This window comes from Cydia strobilella, chromosome Z, assembly GCF_947568885.1.
Source record: "Cydia strobilella chromosome Z, ilCydStro3.1, whole genome shotgun sequence".
Classification (NCBI taxonomy): Eukaryota; Metazoa; Arthropoda; class Insecta; order Lepidoptera; family Tortricidae; genus Cydia; species Cydia strobilella.
In genome coordinates, this window is record NC_086068.1 from 61,054,640 (window position 1) to 61,080,089 (window position 25,450).

The 25,450-nt window shown below is 41.5% G+C and overlaps 1 protein-coding gene across 1 annotated transcript; it reads left to right on the top strand.

Moving 5' to 3' along the window:
* The first annotated feature begins 1,079 nt into the window (after nucleotides 1-1,079).
* Nucleotides 1,080-18,547, top strand: LOC134753806 (zinc finger protein 11-like). The gene is made up of 17 exons (XM_063689748.1): nucleotides 1,080-1,214; nucleotides 2,584-2,977; nucleotides 4,282-4,447; nucleotides 5,924-6,018; nucleotides 9,504-9,764; nucleotides 9,927-10,130; nucleotides 10,293-10,496; nucleotides 10,659-10,862; nucleotides 11,025-11,228; nucleotides 11,391-11,594; nucleotides 11,757-11,960; nucleotides 12,123-12,326; nucleotides 12,489-12,692; nucleotides 12,855-13,058; nucleotides 13,221-13,424; nucleotides 13,587-13,702; nucleotides 16,235-18,547. The coding sequence occupies exons 1-17, from the start codon at nucleotides 1,104-1,106 to the stop codon at nucleotides 16,403-16,405; spliced, it is 3,354 nt and encodes a 1,117-aa protein (XP_063545818.1). The 5' UTR covers nucleotides 1,080-1,103; the 3' UTR covers nucleotides 16,406-18,547.
* The last annotated feature ends 6,903 nt before the right edge of the window (nucleotides 18,548-25,450 follow it).

Genomic DNA, 25,450 nt, shown 5'->3' on the forward strand with positions numbered 1-25,450 from the left:
TATTTGGACCTTCCAGTTTTCGAGGAATTGGCTCGGAAGTTGTGGTCGTTGTTCATAGTACCACGCAACAGAGACAAATATACACGCAATGAAGAGCAGGCACAACAGAAAGAATAAGCAGCCACAGCAGCAACAGCAGCTAATTATATTTCTCTTTTTCTTTTTTTTAATGCAGTACTTTGTTTTATGGCCAGTTCCAACCACTGGTTCAATCGGGACTAAATTAGCTCCGACGGCCGGACATGTGCAGGGAGCCTTGTGCGTTGTAAAACTAGTTTTTGCACATAGTACGTAACGGCTCCCAACCATAGGATAATAGGGTGCACCGTACAACCATATGAGTTTTAAGGCATGGAATGGAAATATTAAAACGAAAATATGCTACCCTGACTCTTACATTCTATTAACAGTGTCTTTTTTCTTGAAAGAGCTATGCCGGTCTGCTTGATTGAATATACCGTTTCTAAACATGTGAACTGGTTCAACTGATCACGAAAGGTGAAATAAAGTTTTAGGCAGAAAACTCTTAACATTGATTTTGTTAAATTTTATTATTAATAAATATCAGTGACAGTTTGTGTAGGATTGTGATTGTAATTTTTGACAGAAAAGCGTAAAGTTCGCTACGCACTCGTGTGCGAATCGCGGCGCGAAGCCGCACACGCGAGCGTGGAGCGGGCGTCGCAGATCTGCGAATCGACTTCACATCAAACTAGACTTACAGATAGGTGAGTCTCACTCGCACACCGCTGCGCACCGCGCCCGCCGCGCCGCTGCTGGCCCATGTAGCCAGGAGCGCCCGTGCCCATGCGGACACTAATGCTAGGAGGGACTTGTATGCGGCCGCGGTCACCTACGCCGACCCGAAGGCTATTGAGGAGATCCTGAGAGATAGGTGAGTCTACCTAAGTCTACCTCGGTGACAAGGTCTTAAATAAAGAGAAAAAAAAAAAAAAAAAAAAAAACTAGACTTCACACTCGCGTTCGCGGCTGCGCGCCGCGATTCGCGCACCGGTGTGGAGGGCGCTTATAAAACTTGACGTTGGGTTGGCAAAGTGCCCCTGCCCCGGCAGCAAAAGCCATTCTAAAAAAATAATAACAAAATGGATACATCTCGTTTGTGTCGGAGTTGTATGAAGGAAGTGGCGTCGTGGGAGCTTGAGAATTATGACCAACGGGCCGTCTACATGTTCACACTCTGCACGAACATTCAGGTAACTAAAACTTAGATAGTTGGACCAAGAAAAGTGCAACGATTTTGAATTTGATAGCATTCGCATTGCAAGTGTTATTTTGAACGTCAAACTTCTATGAAATTATGACGTAAAATTAACACTTGCACTGCGTATGCTATCAAAATCGTTGCAGACTTTTCTTGTTAAATTTATTTCTCATAAGAAATTACATTTCAGTTACATGTTAAATATGTACCTATATCAGTGAGCTTGGTACATACCAGTTTCAGTAGCATTATCATTAATCGGCATACAAAAGATTTCGCACAATAATAAATACCTTAAGTATGCCGACTGTATCATTTAAATATCTTTTCGGTTTAAAGATTAAATTTATTTCTCATAAGAAATTACATTTCAGTTACATGTTAAATATGTACCTATAGCAGTGAGCTTGGTACATACCAGTTTCAGTAGCATTATCATTAATCGGCGGCATACAAAAGATTTCGCACAATAATAAATACCTTAAGTATGCCGACTGCAAAATTAGGACCAATTGTGACCAGAATTATGTATCATTTAAATATCTCGCCTTAAATTTTTTATAGGTTTATAGGTAGGCAAAATACGTATATATATTTTTTTAAATCATAAGATGTATGAATATAAATAAGATCTAAAAAAACTTAGAAATTTGATTTTTACAGTGTAATGTAAATGCAATACATAGACATAGAGTGGTCATGACCCTCGCTCCGGGTCGTTCCTTTTGCAAAGGTTGTCCATCGCTGTTCAACGTGGCAATGCGGCGAGCGTGATGGGCTCCTTTGCATCGGATCATCCTTTTGTGTTCGTTAGGTTCTAGTTTAGGTTAAGATCTTTGTAATGTTTTATTTTGTATGACATGTGTGTTATAACTTGTAATTACTAATAATATACTTAAATCAACTTTTAATACATAGACAATCTAATGTTATGTACTTTATGCATTTCTATTTAACTCTAAGATTTAACAGTTTGTCAAAATTATTCTTTAAAACATGTATTAATTTGACTCGCCCAAATGTAATTTATGCGGAGTAGTTGAAGACGTGTTTCATGTTACAATGGAATGTCGCCGAGGTGCTGCGCAGCGTCGACTGCTTAATGTCAGGTGCTATGACCTCGGCAGGGTCAATAGTATCCTGGCTTGTCCAGCCTCAGAAGAGGCTGGGCTTCTTTATAATATGGTCAAAGACATCATTCAACTTAGAAATAGTGAAAGTTAGTCTGTTGTAGTTTTTTTAGAGAGCCACTATGAGGGTGGCATTTGTTTAAAACTTAAAACCCTCTATAAATAAATAAAGATTTAATTTTTTTTTATTAATTATATCATTTTTATAATCTATATCATTTTCTTTTACAGATACCAGAAAATGACATGCTACCCAAGCAATTCTGCTACGATTGCACGATAAAAATAGAATCTTCATACACGTTTATAAAAGAGGCTCAACATGTGAATGACACACTCACAAACCTCCTGACTCAACGGACCGTTATAGTGGAGCCTATAAAGCGTTCAGAACAGAACGATGAACCAGATGTTGAAGTTTCCACATTTGAACCTGAAGACACAATCGATGAACCTACAAGTAACACGACAGATAATATAGTAAAAACAAAAGTAAAGAAGGTGTCGCATCAGAAACATGTCTGTACTGTGTGTAAGAAGATGTTTCTGTCTAAAGTTTGGTTTGAGAAGCATATGAGGAATCAGCATAATGGGAAGGTCTACAGCTGTGCACAATGCCCTAAGAGTAAGTAACTAAGTTGTATCAAAGAGAATTGTGTGTATAGAGGCTTATTGTCATAGTAAATTTTGTAGTCACAGTAAATTTAACACATTCACTGCCCCCAACGCACATGTGCGTTCACCGTCAACCAAGTTTGTTCCTAGGCCACGCCCCCTGGCAGTGAATGCGTTAATGCCATCTTTTGACACAGGATTAAAACTAAAAATAAAAATAGAAAATGAATTTTAATATATATATATACACACATATATATATATGAATATGAATTTAGAATGCCAAATGAATTTGACCCATGTTCAAAGTTATGCTCTGCTTCAAGTTAGAGTTAAATCATTAGAAAAAGATTTAGTAGAATAATAGAGTAACTTATACTAGAGCGGTACTGTCATAGTAATTTTTTTAACCCCAGTAAATTCACTGCCATCTGTCGACACACTTTAAAACTAAAAATGAAGATTTATAAAAATACGATAAAATGTATTTAAATATGGATAAATGATTTTTTTTATTTGCATTAATTATTTTTATGATTTTGACCCATGTTCTTTCACTGATATGCGTTTAAATTGTTAAATAACAAACGAAACCGTCAACGCCATCTATACGACTGTAGGCCAAAACTAGTAGCGCCCTCTGAACGAGAATCAAATTTTCTTGATTTTCGAGGCACGTTTTTTCCTTAGACTGTATCCATCTATTACGGAGTTATATCTATCTTTGGTAGAATAATAGCGACAGATGACTCACCATTTTTTAGGGTTCCGTACCCAAAGGGTAAAAACGAGACCCTATTACTAAGACTCCGCTGTCCGTCTGTCTGACACCAGGCTGTATCTCATGAACAGTGATAGATAGTGAGTTGAAATTTTCACAGATACAAATACAAATGAATTTATTTAATTACTTTTTACAGCTGTTCTTAGATGATGTATTTCTGTTGTCACTATAACAACAAATACTAAAAAGTACGGAACCCTCGGTGGGCGACTCGCACTTGTTTATATCATTGTAGTAGGTAATAAACACACTACCAATCAAGTGTTTATGGACCATCCCGATGTCCTTTTAAAAGGACAAAATCAAATCGACTTTGAACTATAGGTTGGATTATTAAATATATTAATAACGGGTCACTCACGTGTTTTAAGTCGAAAACGCTCGACATGTTTCACTCCGTACCGAGGAGCGTCATCAGGAGCTTGCGTCGACGGTGACGGACCGGCGCAGACTGCGGGCCGCAGCCCTCCGACCTATGTCTCACGGAAGTTTTGTTATAGGTTGGATTTTCTAATTTCAAACTATTCCAGCATTCCAGCGTCCATCGCAGCTGTCCGTGCACGCTGTGACGCACTCGTCTGAGCGGCGGTACGCGTGTTCCTGCGGCAAGCGCTACAAGCGACGCAAGGAGCTAGCACAACATGCACGCACTCACGCGGCGGCGCGCCCCTACCAGTGCGACCACTGCAACATGAGGTATCGCTTGTCATGTGTGGACCGTGTCAACAGGATCATTCCAGCGTCCATTGTTTGACATTGTTCAGCGTTGGAGGTAATGGCGACCAAATGAAAGCAGGGAAATACTGATATCTAAATTTAATGCTTACAGAAGGCTGGTTAGAAAAAGTGAGTTTATCTACATACATGTAGAAGCTTATATAGTTAAGTACAGCGCCACACTATGACACTACGGATTGGTTAGGAACATTGACATAGCTAACAGCTTATTGAGCACTTATACTAGTACACAATAGTTTCGGTAGATGTCACCTTTACATATCATAGGACTATGGTGCCACATACAGACGATTGAGAGACTTAGTCTGTCTAGATTAGGTAAGTAGGTATTTAGGTATGCTAATACCTACTTATCTGTTACCTACTTGTTAAGATAGGTCTTAACAGACATAATTATTGAAAGTAATATTTAATGTAACGATTGTCATAATATCATTTGTCATAATTTGGTTTTTCTCAGAAACGCGTAACTTTTCGGGATTGCCATAAAACAAACCTAACCTAACCTATCTATAGGATAACCTGAGGAAAATCCTGAAGAGTTAACGGTTTCAGAATTATGACTAATGGTAATATGAAAATCATTACATTAGTACTTTTAATAATTTTGTCAAACAAAGGGACCCCGTCAACTGGATCTGGGAGGACTACGAGCGTTTTCACAATACCTGATCCGATATCGGATGTCAGATGGAAGTAAAATGCAAGACATATGTGTTTTTCTGTATTTGTTTATTAATTTAATGTGAAAACCTTTTAAGGCCGCTCAACAGGGATCAAGCTGGAAGAGGCATATACCTCCTAAAAGAGTTCTGGCATAATAAATTAAGATAAATCTTAGGTTGCTACAAATATTTTATATACTCAGATATAAAAGGCTTTTTAGGGTTCCGTACCCAAAGGGTAAAAACGGGACCCTATTACTAAGACTCCGCTGTCTGTCCGTCCGTCTGTCTGTCACCAGGCTGTATCTCATGAACCGTGATAGAGTTGAAATTTTCACAGATGATGTATTTCTGTTGCCGCTATAACAACAAATACTAAAAACAGAATAATATAAATATTTAAATGGGGCTCCCATACAACAAACGTGATTTTTTTGCTGTTTTTTTTCGTAATGGTACGTAACCCTTCGTGCGCGAGTCCGACTCGCACTTGGCCGGTTTTTTTTATTGTCATGTGTGCTCGCTCCGGAATCTTTCTTCACTGGCATATTTAGATTAAATATGTGGTATTTTCTATAAAGAGGGACCTTATTGTCGATGGCGCTTACGCCATTATAAACGATGCTCCGATATAAATACAATGCCGCGCGACGCTGTGCGGCGTAAGCGCCATCGACAATAAGGTCCCTTTTCATAGAAAATGCCCCATATTTAGATTAAATATAGTGCCTAATGAAACTGTTGTTTAAAAAAAATGTTTTTCTTACAGTTTCAAGTTGAAGAGTGTCTTGAAGAGCCATCTAGTAGTACATAAACCTGACAAGCCGCATCTCTGCTACATCTGCGGCTGGAGTTTTAAACAGGGTATGTTACTTACTGCCAAATAGGATATAATAAGATTTTTTATTATTATTATTTATTTATTTAATAAAATACAGAGTATTTATATTTATATATAAAATACAGACCATGAATAAGCGGGCATCCCGCTCGTTTCTTCCCAGAACGTGCAGAATGTGGAATGAGTTGCCTCCTGAGGTATTTCCTTTGCGCTACGACATGGGATTCTTCAAGAAGCGGGTATTTAGGGTTCTCAAGGGTCGGCAATGCTTAAGTGGCTCCTGTGATGTTGCTTACGTCCATGGGCGACGATGACTGCTTCCCATCAGGCGGCTCGTCTGCTCGTTTGCTGAATATCACATTAAAAAAAAAAAATACAATAATCATAGCCCCGCAAAACTCAAAAATGAGTTTGACTGTGGGGTCATCAGTCTCTAGTTACATATGTACTTAACTTAATTTTATAGTATATATATATATAGCGGTACTGTCATAGTAAATTTTGTAACCGCTGTAAATTTACTGCCATCTATCGACATACTTGAAAACTAAAAATGAAGATTTATAAAAATACGTTAAAATGTATTTAAATATGGATAAATGATTTTTTTTATTTGCATTAATTATTTTTATGATTGATTTTGAGTTTGACCCATGTTCTTTCACTGATATGCGTTAAAATTATAAATAACAAACGAAACAATCAACGCCCTCTATACGAGAGTAGGCCAAAACTAGTGGCGCCCTCTGATCGAGAATCAAATTTTCGTGATTTTCGAGGTACGTTTTTTCCTTAGACTGTATCCATCTATTACGGAGTTATATCTATCTTTGCTCATAGTAAATTTTGTAGCCACAGTAAATTCACTGCCATCTATCGACACATGATTAAAACTAAACATGAAGATGGTTGAAAATATCATAAAATGTATGGATAAATGACTGCATTTATTATTTTTATATGATTATGACCCATGTTCTTTCACTGATATGCGTTAAAATTGTTAAATAACAAACGAAACCGTCAACGCCATCTAGTCGAGATAGGCCAAAGGTGATAAAACGTGGTGGCGCCATCTGTTCGAGAATCAAATTTTCTTGATGTATTTCAGTTTATAATTTAAATATACTAGTGTGACTAGTAAAAAACGGAAATCAAAATGTTTAATGAAATAATTTGATTTGTTCCCTAGTAACTGTTCATTTTTAGGGTTCCGTACCCAAAGGGTAAAAACGCGACCCTATTACTAAGACTACGCTGTCAGTCTGTCCGTCTGTCTGTCACCATGCTGTATATCATTAACCGTGATAGCTAGACAGTTTAAATTTTCACGTTTTCGTTGCTCGAGTTCGACTCGCACTTGGCCGGTTTTTAAATAATATTGCTACAAGGAGACTAACCACACACATTCTAACCTAAGATACAATTACTTAATTTAGGTATTGTTATCAAATTTCCATGAGCGACAGAAAATACAAAGGCGTTCGGTATTAATTTTTTTAACTTGACCTGTACCTATTTTGAGTTGAATCTATGAATGTAAAGCCTGACGGGAAATATATGATCACGCGCCATGTTGCGGAATTTCACTGGAACTAATTTTTTCATACAATACTGAACTGTCACCCTATACATGAGAATAACAGCGCCCTCTTGACAATGATCATATATTTCTGGTCAGGCTTTACTAGTATTTAAGTATAAATTGTATATTTACCATTGTATAAAACCAATTAGCATAAGTTTTAAATGAATAAATATTATGTTATCTTATCTTACCTGTCTACCATGGAGACTATATAAAGGAGCCAAATCTCTATGTATGAAAAGTGTCCATCAAAAAACAGTAATTACGCGGCGCCACTATACACCGAAATACTACCAAACACAACCTACTTAATTTGGTCGGGTTATTTGTTGCCTTATATGGTTCATGTTATACTCATGTCCCAGAGCCTAACTAGCGCCACCGGAGAGATCAGGAACTATTATTTACCTCAACTTTGCAATAGTTCTACCATAAGAGAATGTCGTCCTTTCTATACCGTCCATACTGTCTACATTGTAATTATGGATGGTATAGAAAGGATCGCAATCTCTTATGGCAGAATTGTTGTAAAAGTGACCGCGTTAAGCTTTAAATAATAGTTCCTAATCTCTCCGGTGGCGCTAGTTAGGCTCTGGGACATGAGTATAACATGAACCATATAAGGCAACAAATAACCCGACCAAATTACGTAGGTTGTTTTTGGTAGTATTTCGGTGTATGGTGGCGCCGCCTAATTACTGTTTTTTGATGGACACTTTTCATACATAGAGATTTGGCTCCTTTATACAGTCCCATGATTGTAATTGTAACCTGTTGACAGCGGGCATAGAGTAACTTATACTAGAGCGGTACTGTCATAGTAAATTTTGTAACCCCAGTAAATTCACTGCCATCTGTCGACACACTTTAAAACTAAAAATGAAGATTTATAGAAATACGATAGAATGTATTTAAATATAGATAAATGATTTTTTTTATTTGCATTAATTATTTTTATGATTTTGACCCATGTTCTTTCACTGATATGCGTTAAAATTGTTAAATAACAAACGAAACCGTCAACGCCATCTATACGACTGTAGGCCAAAGCTAGTAGCGCCCTCTGATCGAGAATCAAATTTTCTTCATTTTCGAGGCACGTTTTTTCCTTAGACTGTATCCATCTATTACGGAGTTATATCTATCTTTGCTCATAGTAAATTTTGTAGCCACAGTAAATTCACTGCCATCTATCGACACATGATTAAAACTAAAAATAAAGATGGTTAAAAATATCATAAAATGTATGGATAAATGACTGCATTTATTATTTTTATGATTTTGACCCATGTTCTTTCACTGATATGCGTTAAAATTGTTAAATAACAAGCGAAACCGTCAACGCCATCTATACGACTGTAGGCCAAAGCTAGTAGCGCCCTCTGATCGAGAATCAAATTTTCTTGATTTTCGAGGCACGTTTTTTCCTTAGACTGTATCCATCTATTACGGAGTTATATCTATCATATCTATTTTTAGTTTTAAAGTGTGTCGACAGATGGCAGTGAATTTACTGGGGTTACAAAATTTACTATGACAGTAATGAAATGAAATGAAATGAAAATTTATTAATAACATTAGGTTACAGGTCAGGGTTGTATAAGATTTGAAATTCGTATAGTATCAATAAATACAGTATACATATACCTATGAGTATATTACACATTCAATTTGTATGTCACAATGTTACAATTATAAGTACATTTTTATTCTTATAGTTAATTTTATTTAGGTACATCAATAATTTCACTGGAAAAATATTCATCTATGTCATAAAATTGTGATTGTAGTAACCAGTGTTTTAATCTACTTTTAAAAAGTAGTACCGCTCTAGTATAAGTTACTCTATCTACCATAAGAGATTGTCGTCCTTTCTATACCGTCCATACTGTCTACATTGTAACCTGTTGACACTGACAGCGGGCAACCTCGCCGTGCACATGCGCACGCACACGGGCGCGAAGCCCCACGCGTGCGCGTGCGGCTTCCGCGCGGCGAGCGCGTCCGGCCTGCGCCGCCACGAGGCGCGCCACCGCGCACGCGCACTGTGCTGCCGCAAGTGTGACAAGCGCTTCTATGACAACACCGCTCTGGTACAGTTAACGCTAGCCGCACGGCGAGCGCGTCCGGCCTGCGCCGCCACGAGGCGCGCCACCGCGCACGCGCACTGTGCTGCCGCAAGTGTGACAAGCGCTTCTATGACAACACCGCTCTGGTACAGTTAACGCTAGCCGCACGGCGAGCGCGTCCGGCCTGCGCCGCCACGAGGCGCGCCACCGCGCACGCGCACTGTGCTGCCGCAAGTGTGACAAGCGCTTCTATGACAACACCGCTCTGGTACAGTTAACGCTAGCCGCACGGCGAGCGCGTCCGGCCTGCGCCGCCACGAGGCGCGCCACCGCGCACGCGCACTGTGCTGCCGCAAGTGTGACAAGCGCTTCTATGACAACACCGCTCTGGTACAGTTAACGCTAGCCGCACGGCGAGCGCGTCCGGCCTGCGCCGCCACGAGGCGCGCCACCGCGCACGCGCACTGTGCTGCCGCAAGTGTGACAAGCGCTTCTATGACAACACCGCTCTGGTACAGTTAACGCTAGCCGCACGGCGAGCGCGTCCGGCCTGCGCCGCCACGAGGCGCGCCACCGCGCACGCGCACTGTGCTGCCGCAAGTGTGACAAGCGCTTCTATGACAACACCGCTCTGGTACAGTTAACGCTAGCCGCACGGCGAGCGCGTCCGGCCTGCGCCGCCACGAGGCGCGCCACCGCGCACGCGCACTGTGCTGCCGCAAGTGTGACAAGCGCTTCTATGACAACACCGCTCTGGTACAGTTAACGCTAGCCGCACGGCGAGCGCGTCCGGCCTGCGCCGCCACGAGGCGCGCCACCGCGCACGCGCACTGTGCTGCCGCAAGTGTGACAAGCGCTTCTATGACAACACCGCTCTGGTACAGTTAACGCTAGCCGCACGGCGAGCGCGTCCGGCCTGCGCCGCCACGAGGCGCGCCACCGCGCACGCGCACTGTGCTGCCGCAAGTGTGACAAGCGCTTCTATGACAACACCGCTCTGGTACAGTTAACGCTAGCCGCACGGCGAGCGCGTCCGGCCTGCGCCGCCACGAGGCGCGCCACCGCGCACGCGCACTGTGCTGCCGCAAGTGTGACAAGCGCTTCTATGACAACACCGCTCTGGTACAGTTAACGCTAGCCGCACGGCGAGCGCGTCCGGCCTGCGCCGCCACGAGGCGCGCCACCGCGCACGCGCACTGTGCTGCCGCAAGTGTGACAAGCGCTTCTATGACAACACCGCTCTGGTACAGTTAACGCTAGCCGCACGGCGAGCGCGTCCGGCCTGCGCCGCCACGAGGCGCGCCACCGCGCACGCGCACTGTGCTGCCGCAAGTGTGACAAGCGCTTCTATGACAACACCGCTCTGGTACAGTTAACGCTAGCCGCACGGCGAGCGCGTCCGGCCTGCGCCGCCACGAGGCGCGCCACCGCGCACGCGCACTGTGCTGCCGCAAGTGTGACAAGCGCTTCTATGACAACACCGCTCTGGTACAGTTAACGCTAGCCGCACGGCGAGCGCGTCCGGCCTGCGCCGCCACGAGGCGCGCCACCGCGCACGCGCACTGTGCTGCCGCAAGTGTGACAAGCGCTTCTATGACAACACCGCTCTGGTACAGTTAACGCTAGCCGCACGGCGAGCGCGTCCGGCCTGCGCCGCCACGAGGCGCGCCACCGCGCACGCGCACTGTGCTGCCGCAAGTGTGACAAGCGCTTCTATGACAACACCGCTCTGGTACAGTTAACGCTAGCCGCACGGCGAGCGCGTCCGGCCTGCGCCGCCACGAGGCGCGCCACCGCGCACGCGCACTGTGCTGCCGCAAGTGTGACAAGCGCTTCTATGACAACACCGCTCTGGTACAGTTAACGCTAGCCGCACGGCGAGCGCGTCCGGCCTGCGCCGCCACGAGGCGCGCCACCGCGCACGCGCACTGTGCTGCCGCAAGTGTGACAAGCGCTTCTATGACAACACCGCTCTGGTACAGTTAACGCTAGCCGCACGGCGAGCGCGTCCGGCCTGCGCCGCCACGAGGCGCGCCACCGCGCACGCGCACTGTGCTGCCGCAAGTGTGACAAGCGCTTCTATGACAACACCGCTCTGGTACAGTTAACGCTAGCCGCACGGCGAGCGCGTCCGGCCTGCGCCGCCACGAGGCGCGCCACCGCGCACGCGCACTGTGCTGCCGCAAGTGTGACAAGCGCTTCTATGACAACACCGCTCTGGTACAGTTAACGCTAGCCGCACGGCGAGCGCGTCCGGCCTGCGCCGCCACGAGGCGCGCCACCGCGCACGCGCACTGTGCTGCCGCAAGTGTGACAAGCGCTTCTATGACAACACCGCTCTGGTACAGTTAACGCTAGCCGCACGGCGAGCGCGTCCGGCCTGCGCCGCCACGAGGCGCGCCACCGCGCACGCGCACTGTGCTGCCGCAAGTGTGACAAGCGCTTCTATGACAACACCGCTCTGGTACAGTTAACGCTAGCCGCACGGCGAGCGCGTCCGGCCTGCGCCGCCACGAGGCGCGCCACCGCGCACGCGCACTGTGCTGCCGCAAGTGTGACAAGCGCTTCTATGACAACACCGCTCTGGTACAGTTAACGCTAGCCGCACGGCGAGCGCGTCCGGCCTGCGCCGCCACGAGGCGCGCCACCGCGCACGCGCACTGTGCTGCCGCAAGTGTGACAAGCGCTTCTATGACAACACCGCTCTGGTACAGTTAACGCTAGCCGCACGGCGAGCGCGTCCGGCCTGCGCCGCCACGAGGCGCGCCACCGCGCACGCGCACTGTGCTGCCGCAAGTGTGACAAGCGCTTCTATGACAACACCGCTCTGGTACAGTTAACGCTAGCCGCACGGCGAGCGCGTCCGGCCTGCGCCGCCACGAGGCGCGCCACCGCGCACGCGCACTGTGCTGCCGCAAGTGTGACAAGCGCTTCTATGACAACACCGCTCTGGTACAGTTAACGCTAGCCGCACGGCGAGCGCGTCCGGCCTGCGCCGCCACGAGGCGCGCCACCGCGCACGCGCACTGTGCTGCCGCAAGTGTGACAAGCGCTTCTATGACAACACCGCTCTGGTACAGTTAACGCTAGCCGCACGGCGAGCGCGTCCGGCCTGCGCCGCCACGAGGCGCGCCACCGCGCACGCGCACTGTGCTGCCGCAAGTGTGACAAGCGCTTCTATGACAACACCGCTCTGGTACAGTTAACGCTAGCCGCACGGCGAGCGCGTCCGGCCTGCGCCGCCACGAGGCGCGCCACCGCGCACGCGCACTGTGCTGCCGCAAGTGTGACAAGCGCTTCTATGACAACACCGCTCTGGTACAGTTAACGCTAGCCGCACGGCGAGCGCGTCCGGCCTGCGCCGCCACGAGGCGCGCCACCGCGCACGCGCACTGTGCTGCCGCAAGTGTGACAAGCGCTTCTATGACAACACCGCTCTGGTACAGTTAACGCTAGCCGCACGGCGAGCGCGTCCGGCCTGCGCCGCCACGAGGCGCGCCACCGCGCACGCGCACTGTGCTGCCGCAAGTGTGACAAGCGCTTCTATGACAACACCGCTCTGGTACAGTTAACGCTAGCCGCACGGCGAGCGCGTCCGGCCTGCGCCGCCACGAGGCGCGCCACCGCGCACGCGCACTGTGCTGCCGCAAGTGTGACAAGCGCTTCTATGACAACACCGCTCTGGTACAGTTAACGCTAGCCGCACGGCGAGCGCGTCCGGCCTGCGCCGCCACGAGGCGCGCCACCGCGCACGCGCACTGTGCTGCCGCAAGTGTGACAAGCGCTTCTATGACAACACCGCTCTGGTACAGTTAACGCTAGCCGCACGGCGAGCGCGTCCGGCCTGCGCCGCCACGAGGCGCGCCACCGCGCACGCGCACTGTGCTGCCGCAAGTGTGACAAGCGCTTCTATGACAACACCGCTCTGGTACAGTTAACGCTAGCCGCACGGCGAGCGCGTCCGGCCTGCGCCGCCACGAGGCGCGCCACCGCGCACGCGCACTGTGCTGCCGCAAGTGTGACAAGCGCTTCTATGACAACACCGCTCTGGTATGGTGTTTAGATTTCAAACAGTCCCCTTTCGGCTTATCCTTTGTCTATTGTTAAATGAAACCGCACGTGCTACACTAGCATAAAAAAATGGTAGGGCCGTTTTAACCGGTTATTGAATTACCACTCTATGAAGATTGCAATAAGGTTTAAAATGAACTAATGGGAAAACATATTCCATAGCTGTGTGGTCTTTGCGGTTACTGAGTGCCGGCAAGTCGAACGCTACAGAACCAGTCTAAAATGTGTCATCGATATGCGTAACAAAGGCGCGTTATCGGAGAGCGCACTTACACTGGTTTTTTTAGCGTTGGACTAGCCTGCGCTTAGGTGCCATTTAAAATTATGCACGAACCAGGTAAGGGACAGGGACGGATTGCGATTAAAACATTTTGATGGATTCATGACAAGTATGTATTTATTTAAGGCTTATTATTTACTGGGCAACTAAAATATTAAACAGGACCTTTCATTGGGCATAATATATAATAATATAATTTGGCCGTGCATTAATATTTTAAAGGCCAATAATTTATTAGCTCCAAATATAAACATCATATTATTAAAAAAACTGGCATCAAATTCAAGCCACAAAAATAATAATTGGAATCTTGAAATGATAGTTTGTGTTGTGTTTTTTTATACAGTTAACGCTATCTCTACTGAGCTCGCTCACTTACCTGCACTAACAATGGCATTCTTGTTAAACAATAGTTATTTTGTAATTGCGTTCGTTTTTTTGTAGGTAAGTATATTTTATAGTTTAAAAAATTGTATTTTTTTATTCTGATAATTAAATATATTATGTATTGTGACAATGATTTATAAATAACAATTTTCATTTTCATTTATTTATTATCTCATATAAGCTTACAGTAATGTACCAAATCGCTTACACGGTAAACATTATGCATAATTAATTGACAAATACAAGATTCTGACACAAATAACACCATAGAATTAACAACTACATAAAAGGACAACAAAACACTAATTACGGTTAAACAACCAAGTCAAACATAAAGAATAAAAATAATAAAACAGCGTAGTCAATAAACATTAAAATTATTAATTAATTACTAAGTTGGGTGCAGTTCAAAGCCGTTATGGCGGCTTTGATAAACTTTCCCGGCCTATCTGCAAATATGTCGGCACCCGGGACCTGTGTAATGATATTATTAATAAGGGAGATGGCCCGGGCGGTGGGTGCACTTACCTGTACTAACAATGGCATTCTTGTTAAACAATACTTATTTGTGCAACAAGAGAGGAAAGTTGGTTTTTCTTGCGAGTGTTTATTTTGAGTCCCGAGAAAGCGGAAGACTCTATAATTGAATCACGAGCGAAGCGAGTGATTCTAAGGTAGAATCTTGAGCGTAGCGAGGGACTCATAAACACGAGATGTAAAATAACTTTGCTCTCGTGTTGCACACATAATTTTTCACCTCAGTAGTGAGAACATATTAAAGGTTAAAATGTATTTCGAATTACACGGAATAAACAGAAAAAAAAAAGTATTATAATATGTAAGATACGATACGATACGATACCTACGAAATTAAAAAGCTACATTATTTCACTCCCTGGAGTGAGGAAAGTCGCACTTTCCTCACTCCAGGGAGTGACGAAAGTAGGCTTGTTCGAGCTGCTGAGGTGAAAAAGCCATTATTTCTTTTGCGTGAGCGCGTGGCCATTGTGTGTGACCCTCTGGCACAAAGGCCACGCGCTCACACAAAATAAATAATTGCTTTTGTTTAACAGAATGCCATTGTTAGTTCACGTAAGTGAACGAGCTGAGTAGAGATAGCGTTAACTATAATTGACTCACTCATTAATCATCATAATTTTTTGTCGTTTTTAATAAAGCTAGGGTGCTGGATTTTGGTATGTTTATAATTCTGAAATAATAGTGTTAAGGAAAATATACAAAAAGCCTGAATTTTATAGAGAATATTACGCGAAACTCAATCAATCTGAGGGTTTGAATTCTGTTTTTATCTGAGGGTCTATCATGATGAGAGATGGTCGCAGTGATACATAGGCTCTGAAGCCTTACATAACCCCTAGAAAAAGAAGAATAAGAAGAAGAGGGTCTATCATGAAACAAGAAAATTTGCACATTCGAGCGATAAAGAGGCAGATAGCAAATTTTCGGATTCGCGTTTCCCGGTAGGTCATCTTTAAGCAAACCGCCTTGATGCATCAATGTCATATCTTTTATCTCTGAAAAATTGTCAAAAAACCGTTAATGGCACATTATGTATAAATTACTCTATGGTTTACTAAACGGGCTACTGCTACACTCTGGTGGAAGAACATTGCAGTAATACCCCCTATAAAGCTAGGGTGTTGGATTAGACAGGCCGCTAGCTTTTTTGCCAGTAACGTATTGAACGTGCCTTCAAAAAAAGTGTACATGTTTTTAAAGGGTCGGCAACGCACACGTAGCACCCCTGGAGTTGCGTCCATAGGCTACGGTGGCCGCTTACCATCAGGCGGGAGGTATGCTGTATAAAACTTGTTTGATTACAGACTCGCCACTTGCGCTCCCACACCGGCGCGCGGCCGTACCGGTGCCCGGCGTGCGCGCGCACGTTCGCGGACAGCTGGAAGCGCAAGCTGCATCTCATGCGCGCGCACCGCGTGCCGCTAGCGCGCATCCCGCGCATGCGCGCCGACCCCAGCGTGCGCGTGTGCCCGTGAATCCTGCCTACCCGGATTAGGTAGCTACGTTAGTTAATACAATTTATATGACCTAGTACCTCTGACCCCTTAGCAATGATAGATATAACTCCGTAATAGATGGATATACAGTCTAAGGAAAAAACGTGCCTCGAAAATCAACAAAATTTGATTCTCGTTCAGAGGGCGCTACTAGTTTTGGCCTACAGTCGTATAGATGGCGTTGATCGTTTCGTTTGTTATTTAACAATTTTAACGCATATCAGTGAAAGAACATGGGTCAAAATCATAAAAATAATTAATGCAAATAAAAAAAAAACATTTATCTATATTTAAATACATTCTATCGTATTTTTATAAATCTTCATTTTTAGTTTTAAAGTGTGTCGACAGATGGCAGTGAATTTACTGTGGTTACAAAATTTACTATGACAGTACCGCTCTAGTATAAGTTACTCTATGTTATTACTAAGGTTGGCTAATTATGCAAACTGGATATTCACTTTGGTAGCCTAAAATTTTTGTTATAATAATGACGGGTGACTATAACGTAAGCCCTCGTTTCCACTGTAACCTTTTGTAGTCAGTCACCACACAGTCACCGTCCGTAATATTATTAGCCAACTTACTTGGTTTATTTCCACAGATTTCGTGGTGACCGAATTTAGGGTATGTAGTTTATCATAACAAAAACTACCGCACGTAATAATAACCGATAAGGATTTCCACCTTTCCTTCGTTTTTCGCGGGAACCATGTGATGTGATGTTAATTTAATTACCTGCCTATGTCAGGGGGGTGTCACTGCGCAGTTTAGGTATATTTGGCCGGCGCACCGCCCGGGCAGGTGTATGGCAGTGGGCTGCTGCTCGGCTCGCACGATAGTCGTGTCACGTGGCGCTCGCGCAAAATTGAAAATACGCAATGGTTTCGAAACCTAAATCGCGATCTAATCTGTATAAAAGATAATGTTCTGTTTACGGATGTCTGAATAAACGGAAGAACAAGGAAGCAGAAAAAACATTTTTTTTTAATTCCTGACTATATTGATCGACATATTTTCAAAGGAATAAGTACTTTTAGGGATCCCTTATAGCAAAGATAGATATAACTCCGTTATAGATGGATACAGTCTAAGGAAAAAACGTGCCTCGAAAATGACGAAAATTTGATTCTCGATTAGATGGCCTACTCTCGTATAGATAGCGTTGACGGTTTCATTTGTTATTTAACAATTTTAACGCATATCAATGATTGAACATGGGTCAAAATAATAAAAATAATTAATGCAAATAAAGAAAATCATTTATCCATATTTAAATACATTTTATCGTATTTTTATAAATCTTCATTTTTAGTTTTAAAGTGTGTCGATAGATGGCAGTGAATTTACTGTGGTTACAAAATTTACTATGACAGTACCGCTCTATAATATTATATCCTCTTTGCTTATAGGTAAGTCCGCCTTTGTACATTGTATATATTTTTGTTCTTTTATTGTGTTTGTAATCTGTCTTATGTACAATAAAGTGTTTACATACATACTTCTGTGGCATACCTACTTCCGTGAGAATCGGACATACTATCTCCGGCTAAAAATTTTATGTTTACAGAATCAACGTTTGTAATTCCTACATATTTATCTTAAAAATAATAAATAAGTAGGTATAGGTACAAAAACTTGTCAAGTGACAACCCCGTGCCGACACTCGCAGCTCGGTCATAAAACTGCGGCGCGCAAAGAAGATTCACGGTTCGTGCGCGGTTATAAGTTTCAATTTTGCTTGCAGGCGGCGAGTGTAGGTATAATTTTATACCTAAATCTGGTTTTTGTGAAGGAGTGAATTTTCTGTACGGTAGTACTATTAGTTATTCTGTGCCTATGTAACATCACAGAATAACTAATACTACTACCGTAATAATATGTAGTTCTATATGCACGAATTTTGTTCCTCCCTTACATTAAATAAATGTATTAAGTTACGAGGTAGAGTTACAATACTGCTCATTAAATTTTACTTGTTTAAACTGTGATATCGAAATAATGTTTTTTGAATGTTTATATGTATATATACTATACAATATAATACACTATTGCACACCTTAGTAAAACAAAACAATACATAAGAACACAACTATCTTTCATCTATCTTCTCTTTTATATATATTTTCCCCTCACTAGCTCGGAAAGCCGTCTTTTATCCTTTAAAACAAGCGGGGAAAAATGCATTTTATCCACTAGTGGGGAAAGTAATTTGACCTTGGATGGAGCGTGTTTAAGTAGCTTGACAGATAACAAAACGTAAAACTCTCATAATAATGGTTCGTTCGATATTAATTATCATTAAATAAATGGTTTGAGAATCTAATAAAAACTACCAGATTTAGCCTTATTTAATGATTTTAAGTCATAAACCTTAAAATTCCATAATAAACGTTTGTTTTTTATTAATTATGTTAAATATAATTCTGAACGCACAAGTTAAGTCGATGCAATTTCAAAACGCATCATTGACATTTCATACGTCAGAAATGTCAACATTGTCAACAAAAATTTTACTTAATAACTTCTCACGTAAAAGTACAGAATTTCCAGAGTTTTTTGTTATAATATCGTAAAAAAATGAGTGATTCCAGTTGATGAAGATGATCTAACGCCTGAGGATGTTGCACTTTCCTCGCTATAGTGAGGGGAAAAGTTTTGTGTTACACACGGGTGCAAATGTATTTTACTTCTCGTGTTTCAATTCCACACTCGCGGGTAAAATACAACTTTACACCCTTGTATAACAAATAACTATTATAGCAAACCTTCACTAGTTGGAAATGCACTAAAAAAGAGAGATATCTGTGATAATTTATTACGATATAGGTATAATAATATGTAGATACGAGTATTGTTGCTCCCTTTTCACTCTAAAAGTAGGTGCAATGACCTACTTAATATATAAACAAATCGGCTACATAGTGAAGTTGTACATAAGTAATACGTTTTTGTAATGAATAATTGGTTCATTGACTAACATTAACACAGTATTTACATACAAGATATATACAGTGGTACTACGTAAACGAAATTAATAACTAGCTTAAATCTAAAATAGGCCCTTGAGGCATTGTACCAAGGATGCTGGCGGCATTTCCCCGCTGTATCGCAATGCATTTCTGCAGAAATCGCGAAGCGTCTGGTTGACGTAACTGGTGACCGAAGAGCTGGCGGCTTTCTCGCACAACGTATCAGCATTGCGATACAGCGGGGAAATGCCGCCAGCATCCTTGGTACAATGCCTCAAGGGCCTATTTTAGATTTAAGCTAGTTATTAATTTTGTAATGAAATAGTGACAATATATTATATACCCTAAATGTGGTATGTGGTCCCACCCACCCACATACCCACATAAATCCATATGAAGATATCGAGGATTCTAAAAGGCTAAGGTCATTTAACAACTGCGGTTAGGTATTACTTGAGGCTATGCACTTTAAAAATACACCAACACAGCCTTTCTCAATTTATAATCTGACGTCGGCTTCAGTTTATTCAAATAGCAACTACGTTCAAAAGAGAGGTATGGGCACTGTGAATGACATCTCGCTTTGTGTGGTAGGCCACAGGACAGCGGATGTCATTCCAGATCTAGAGCAGAGCCCAACTGGGGAGGTACCTCCACCTTACAGAAAACCACAAGAGCGCGAAGTACCGTCGACCCTAGATCACTTCGGGAGATGTTCTTAGCACTGCCAATTTTAAATAATTTATGACAGTTAAATAAGTAATTATAATATCAGGATGTAATAATTATATGTATCTACTTTTATCCCCGCAGTGTACTTACGAGGAATTTTCAAATGTCGCATACTTAAATACAGATAAAATATGTATTAAACAGATTTCAATCAAATATTCTATTTTTTTATTCTTTTCCTTCAAAAAACTTCCCTTTCCGTCAAAGATCCCCCTCCCCTCCAAAGATGAATTTAGGGCTCATTAACGATGATGATGATGATGATTGGATATAATTAGAGGGCTTCATTTTAAGTGGCCCCGTCTTAACACATTCGCGGACATGCTATAGCATTCGCGTAGTTTTTAGGGTTCCGTACCCAAAGGGTAAAAACGGGACCCTATTACTAAGACTCCGCTGTCCATCTGTCCGAACCGTGATAGCTAGAGAGTTGAAATTTTCACAGATGATGTATTTCTCTTGCCGCTATAACAACAAATACTAAAAAGTACGGAACCCTCGGTGCGCGAGTCCGAGTCGCACTTGGCCGTTTTTTTTATGTTATAGGAGGCAAACGATCAGTGATCGCCTAATATAGCTATACATAGAAAAAAAAACATTAACTATGGTACAAATATTTGAGATAAACACACAAACTGTCTCTTTAGCCCAATGGTTGACTGGTTGAGAATGTCTCAAGGCGTTAAGTCCGCCATTTGTATTCTTTTTGTGTTAATTTGTGCAATAAAGTTTAAATAAATGCCCTAGGATTCGAACCCCGGACCTCTGCTTCATAGGCAAGTTATATGCCGACTAATAGGCGAGGAGGCGGTTATATTTGACGTTTTGAATCAAAAGGTACCACATTGTAATGACCGAATTGGATTGTATCTTTATACGAATAACCTGTCAGTTATGGCAAGCGACAATGTGGTACCTTTTGATTCAAAACGGCACATATTATAGGTAGGTAAAGTTTGACCCATATGTCTGTTAGGAAACATTTTTTTATTTTTTCAAGTGAAGTTTTCTCAAACATACGTGGGGATTTTATCATTACATTCGTAAAGCCCGCTCCAGCTCCAGACTACGCGGCGCGAAGCCGCGAACGCGAGTGTGGAGTCGATTTCGCTGATTAGCGAACTAGACTCCACACTCACGTTCGCAGCTTCGCGCCGCGATTCGCGCACGAGTGTGGAGGGCCCTTAATATAGTTATTTGTTATACAAGGGTGCAAAGTTGTATTTTACCCGCGAGTGTGGAATTGAAACACGAGCAAGCGAAAGGATTCTATAGTTGAACCACGAGCGAAGCGAGTGGTTCTAAAATAGAATCCTGAGCGTAGCAAGTGTTTCAACACACGAGAAGTAAAATACATTTGCACCCGTGTGTAACACAAAACTTTTCACCTCACCATAGCGAGGAAAGTGCAACATCCACAGGCGTTAGATCACTGAAATCACTAATTTTTTTTACGATATTATAATAAAAAAAACTGGAAATTCTGTATTTTTACGTGAGAAGTTTTTAAGTAAAAATTTTGTTGACATTTCTGACGTATGAAATGTCAATGATGCGTTTTGAAATTGCATCGACTCAACTTGTGCGTTCAGAATAATATTTAACATCATTATTAAAAAACAAACGTTTCTTATGGAACTTTTAAGGTATATGACATAAAATCATTAAATAAAGCTAAATTTGGTATTTTTTATTAGATTCTCAAACCATTTGTTTAATGATAATTAATATCAAACGAATCATTATTATGAGCGTTTTACGTTTTGTTATCTGTCAAGCTACTTAAACACGCTCCATCCAAGGTCAAATTACTTTCCCCACTAGTGGATAAAATGCGTTTTTCCCCGCTTGTTTTAAAGGATAAAAGACAACTTTCCGAGCTAGTGAGGGGAAAAATTAATAACAGACCGCGAAACACTGCGTTGCGCGCACTATCGCGAATTACAACCAAATCATCGCTCTACAGTAATTTATTCTTTGGCCACAACAACTCCGATATTATAGGGAGCGTGCATGAATTATATATATAATTATATATATATATATATATATATATATATATATATATATATATATATAATTATAGGGGGCAGCATAGGAGGAGCAAAAAGGAGAGGAGTTATGACGCCATCTTTTTTTTGTATGGAAAAATAGTTATTTGTTATACAAGGGTGCAGATATATTTTACCCGGGAGTGTGCAATTGAAACACGAGCAAGGGAAAGGACTCTATAGTTGAACCACGAGCGAAGAGAGTGGTTCTAAAATAGAATCCTGAGCGTAGCGAGCGTATCAACACACGAGAAGTAAAATGTTTATGTTTATTTACACCCGTGTGTAACACAAAACTTTTCACCTCACTATAGCGAAGAAAGTGCAACATGCAAAAAAAACTGCTTATAAGAAATAAGTCTTTATTTGTACACATTATAAATATTATAATCATCATCAAGTTAATATACCTAATCATCATCAATTATAGTATAACATTATGTAAAAATAATTATTGTCAAATGTTCACATTTCTGACGATGCGTTTTGAAATTGCATCGACTCAACCTGTAAGTTCATAATTATATTCAATATCATTAAGTATAAAAAACAAATGTTACTTATGGAATTTTAAGGTTTTGACTTAATAGTAGTTTATGTGACTGCTACATAATGAAAGGCATTAAATCTCGAGTGTGAGTTTATGAAACGAACGTAGTGAGTTTCATAATAAAAGCACACGAGTGTTTTAATGCCTAATTATGTACAGTTACATACACTGCTTTATCTACACACATATTATAAACTTTCTATGATATATTCACTAACCTCATATTACAGCTGACATTGGGGCTCTCTAGCGGAATTCGCGGATATGAGGTGGCGTCTCCGAAATATCTTTATCGCACATTTATACGAAACTTCACTAGAGTTACTTTAAAAACAACAAAACAAATTATTTTTTACTTACAAACTAATTAAAATATAAACTGCACGTCAAATGGCGGCAAAGCAAACTTTTTTCACGCATGTCATGTCACGCATCCGTAGTTTTTTTTTATAATTCAGAGACAAACTAGAGTGGGGGTCGATTGCCACATCGTTCGATACCAACTAACAAGCGAGATTTGTCAAACTTGTATGCAATTGACATTTAATTTCGAATAAAACGTCATCTCGACTGATATTAGAATAGAGGTCAAATCAAATTTCTTTTCCCCTCACTAGCTCGGAAAGTTGTCGTTTATCCTTCAATACAAGCGGGGAAAAACGCGTTTTATCCACTAGTGGGGAAAGTAATTTGACCTTGGATGGAGCGTGTTTAAGTAGCTTGACAGATAACAAAACGTAGAACGCTCATGATAATGGTTCGTTCGATATTAATTATCATTAAATAAATGGTTTGAGAATCTAATAAAAAATACCAAATTTAGCTTTATTTAATGATTTTAAGTCATAAACCTTAAAATTCCATAAGAAACGTTAGATTTTTATAATGATGTTAAATATAATTCTGAACGCACAAGTTGAGTCGATGCAATTTCAAAACGCATCGTTGACATTTCATACATCAGAACAGAAATGTCAACATTGTCAACAAAATTTTTACTGTTCTTCTCACCGACTCACGTAAAAATCAGAATTTCTAGTGTTTTCTGTTATAATATCGTAAAAAAATTAGTGATTCCAGTGATGAAGATGATCTAACGCCTGTGGATGTTGCACTTTCCTCGCTATAGTGAGGGGAAAAGTTTTGTGTTACACACGGGTGCAAATGTATTTTACTTCTCGTGTGTTAAAACACTCGCTACGCTCAGGATTCTATTTAAGAACCACTCGCTTCGCTCGTGGTTCAACTATAGAATCCTTTCGCTTGCTCATGTTTCAATTCCACACTCGCGGGTAAAATACAACTTTGCACCCTTGTATAACAAATAACTATTTCACATCACCTATTCGAAAAGGGAACTTTTCTTCCCTGCTAGGAGGGATCAAAGTGGCACTTTTCTGTTCAAGGACATTTTGTTGCCAGTATGAAATATTGACACAAAGACATATGAAATTAGTATGCAGATAATCGATTACAATTTCTTTATAATCGATTACGTGCATACAATTTTTCTAACTTAAATAATATTTTGTTGTAATTGTAAACAATAAATGTAATTTTAACGTATTTTAAATTAATTAATATCATATTTAAATTAAGTAAATTAATTAATTAGCGTAATATTTACAAAGAAACGTAAAAAAAACTTGTTTAATAATTTAATTTTTATTTTGACATTTTAGGTCTCCTTAAACGCAGCCATACTTGTCTATGCAATTTAAAAAGTTTATATTTAAAAAAAAATGTACAAATATTTCACAAAGCATTATGCGGTTCTGTATTCTGTATAAATTTGTAAATACTTAGTTTAAATCAATAATAATAGGCCTTTTCATCTGTGTCAGATGTTTTAAGCAGCATCCCGGTAACGACACTAATAATAATAAATATAAGTGATATCAGTCTTCATAGTGTTCTTCCGAAGATTTGGTTCAAAGGGGTAAGAGCTAATTTGTTATCAGAAAAATCTACAAAAATAATGTACTTGATTTTCATTGTGTCATTTTAGTTGTTTGCTACTGTTTTTGAAAAGATATTAGGTACATAATTATGAGCTGTAGGTACTTTTAATTTGTCACTACAGTCACGTCTGAAAATATCGATACGGACAAAGTGCCAGAAGTATGTACCTATACTAAGGTCGTGTACACATATTTTTGGCACTTTGTCCGTATCGATCTTTGCTTAAAATAATAATGTTTTGAAACCTAATATATGTTAGTATGTAATTTCCTCATAGGTGATGTGAAAAGCAGTATGTGTCACATGGTAGCAAAATTATTTTCACCTTGGGCGTTAACACTTGAATCCCTCACTACGCTCAGGATTCTATGTTAGAATCCCTCGCTACGCTCAGGATTCTATTATAGAATCCTTCGCTCCGTTTAGGATTCAATTGTACGCCCTCGCCGTAAATATGTCATTTTGCTCCCTTGTGACACAATCTACTATTGTATTTCAGAGATGTTCGAAATTCGAATAAAATAATGTTATCGAAATCGATGTTCTTTCTTTTTCTTTTTCTTGATGGACTTGAGGGCGGTGTTGCCCGTAGCCAATGTCACGTAAAAGGGTAGGAACAAAATAAATGCTCTTAGAGCACGACGCTGTTCGGTGGTTGTTGTAGTTGTCTCGTAAAACCGATAGCTGGATTTTACGAGAAGCACGTGGACGACCGGCCGTTGACTCCAAAATGGTGGTTAAACACGCTTTGAGATTA

What these genes read in the sequence shown, in the direction of transcription:
- LOC134753806 (XM_063689748.1), top strand. Translation starts at nt 1,104, where the DNA reads ATGGATACATCTCGTTTGTGTCGGAGTTGTATGAAGGAAGTGGCGTCG. An exon ending in CGCGCACTGTGCTGCCGCAA is followed by an intron (nt 9,765 to 9,926) that starts GTGTGACAAGCG and finishes GCTCTGGTACAG; the next exon opens with TTAACGCTAGCCGCACGGCG. An exon ending in CGCGCACTGTGCTGCCGCAA is followed by an intron (nt 13,059 to 13,220) that starts GTGTGACAAGCG and finishes GCTCTGGTACAG; the next exon opens with TTAACGCTAGCCGCACGGCG.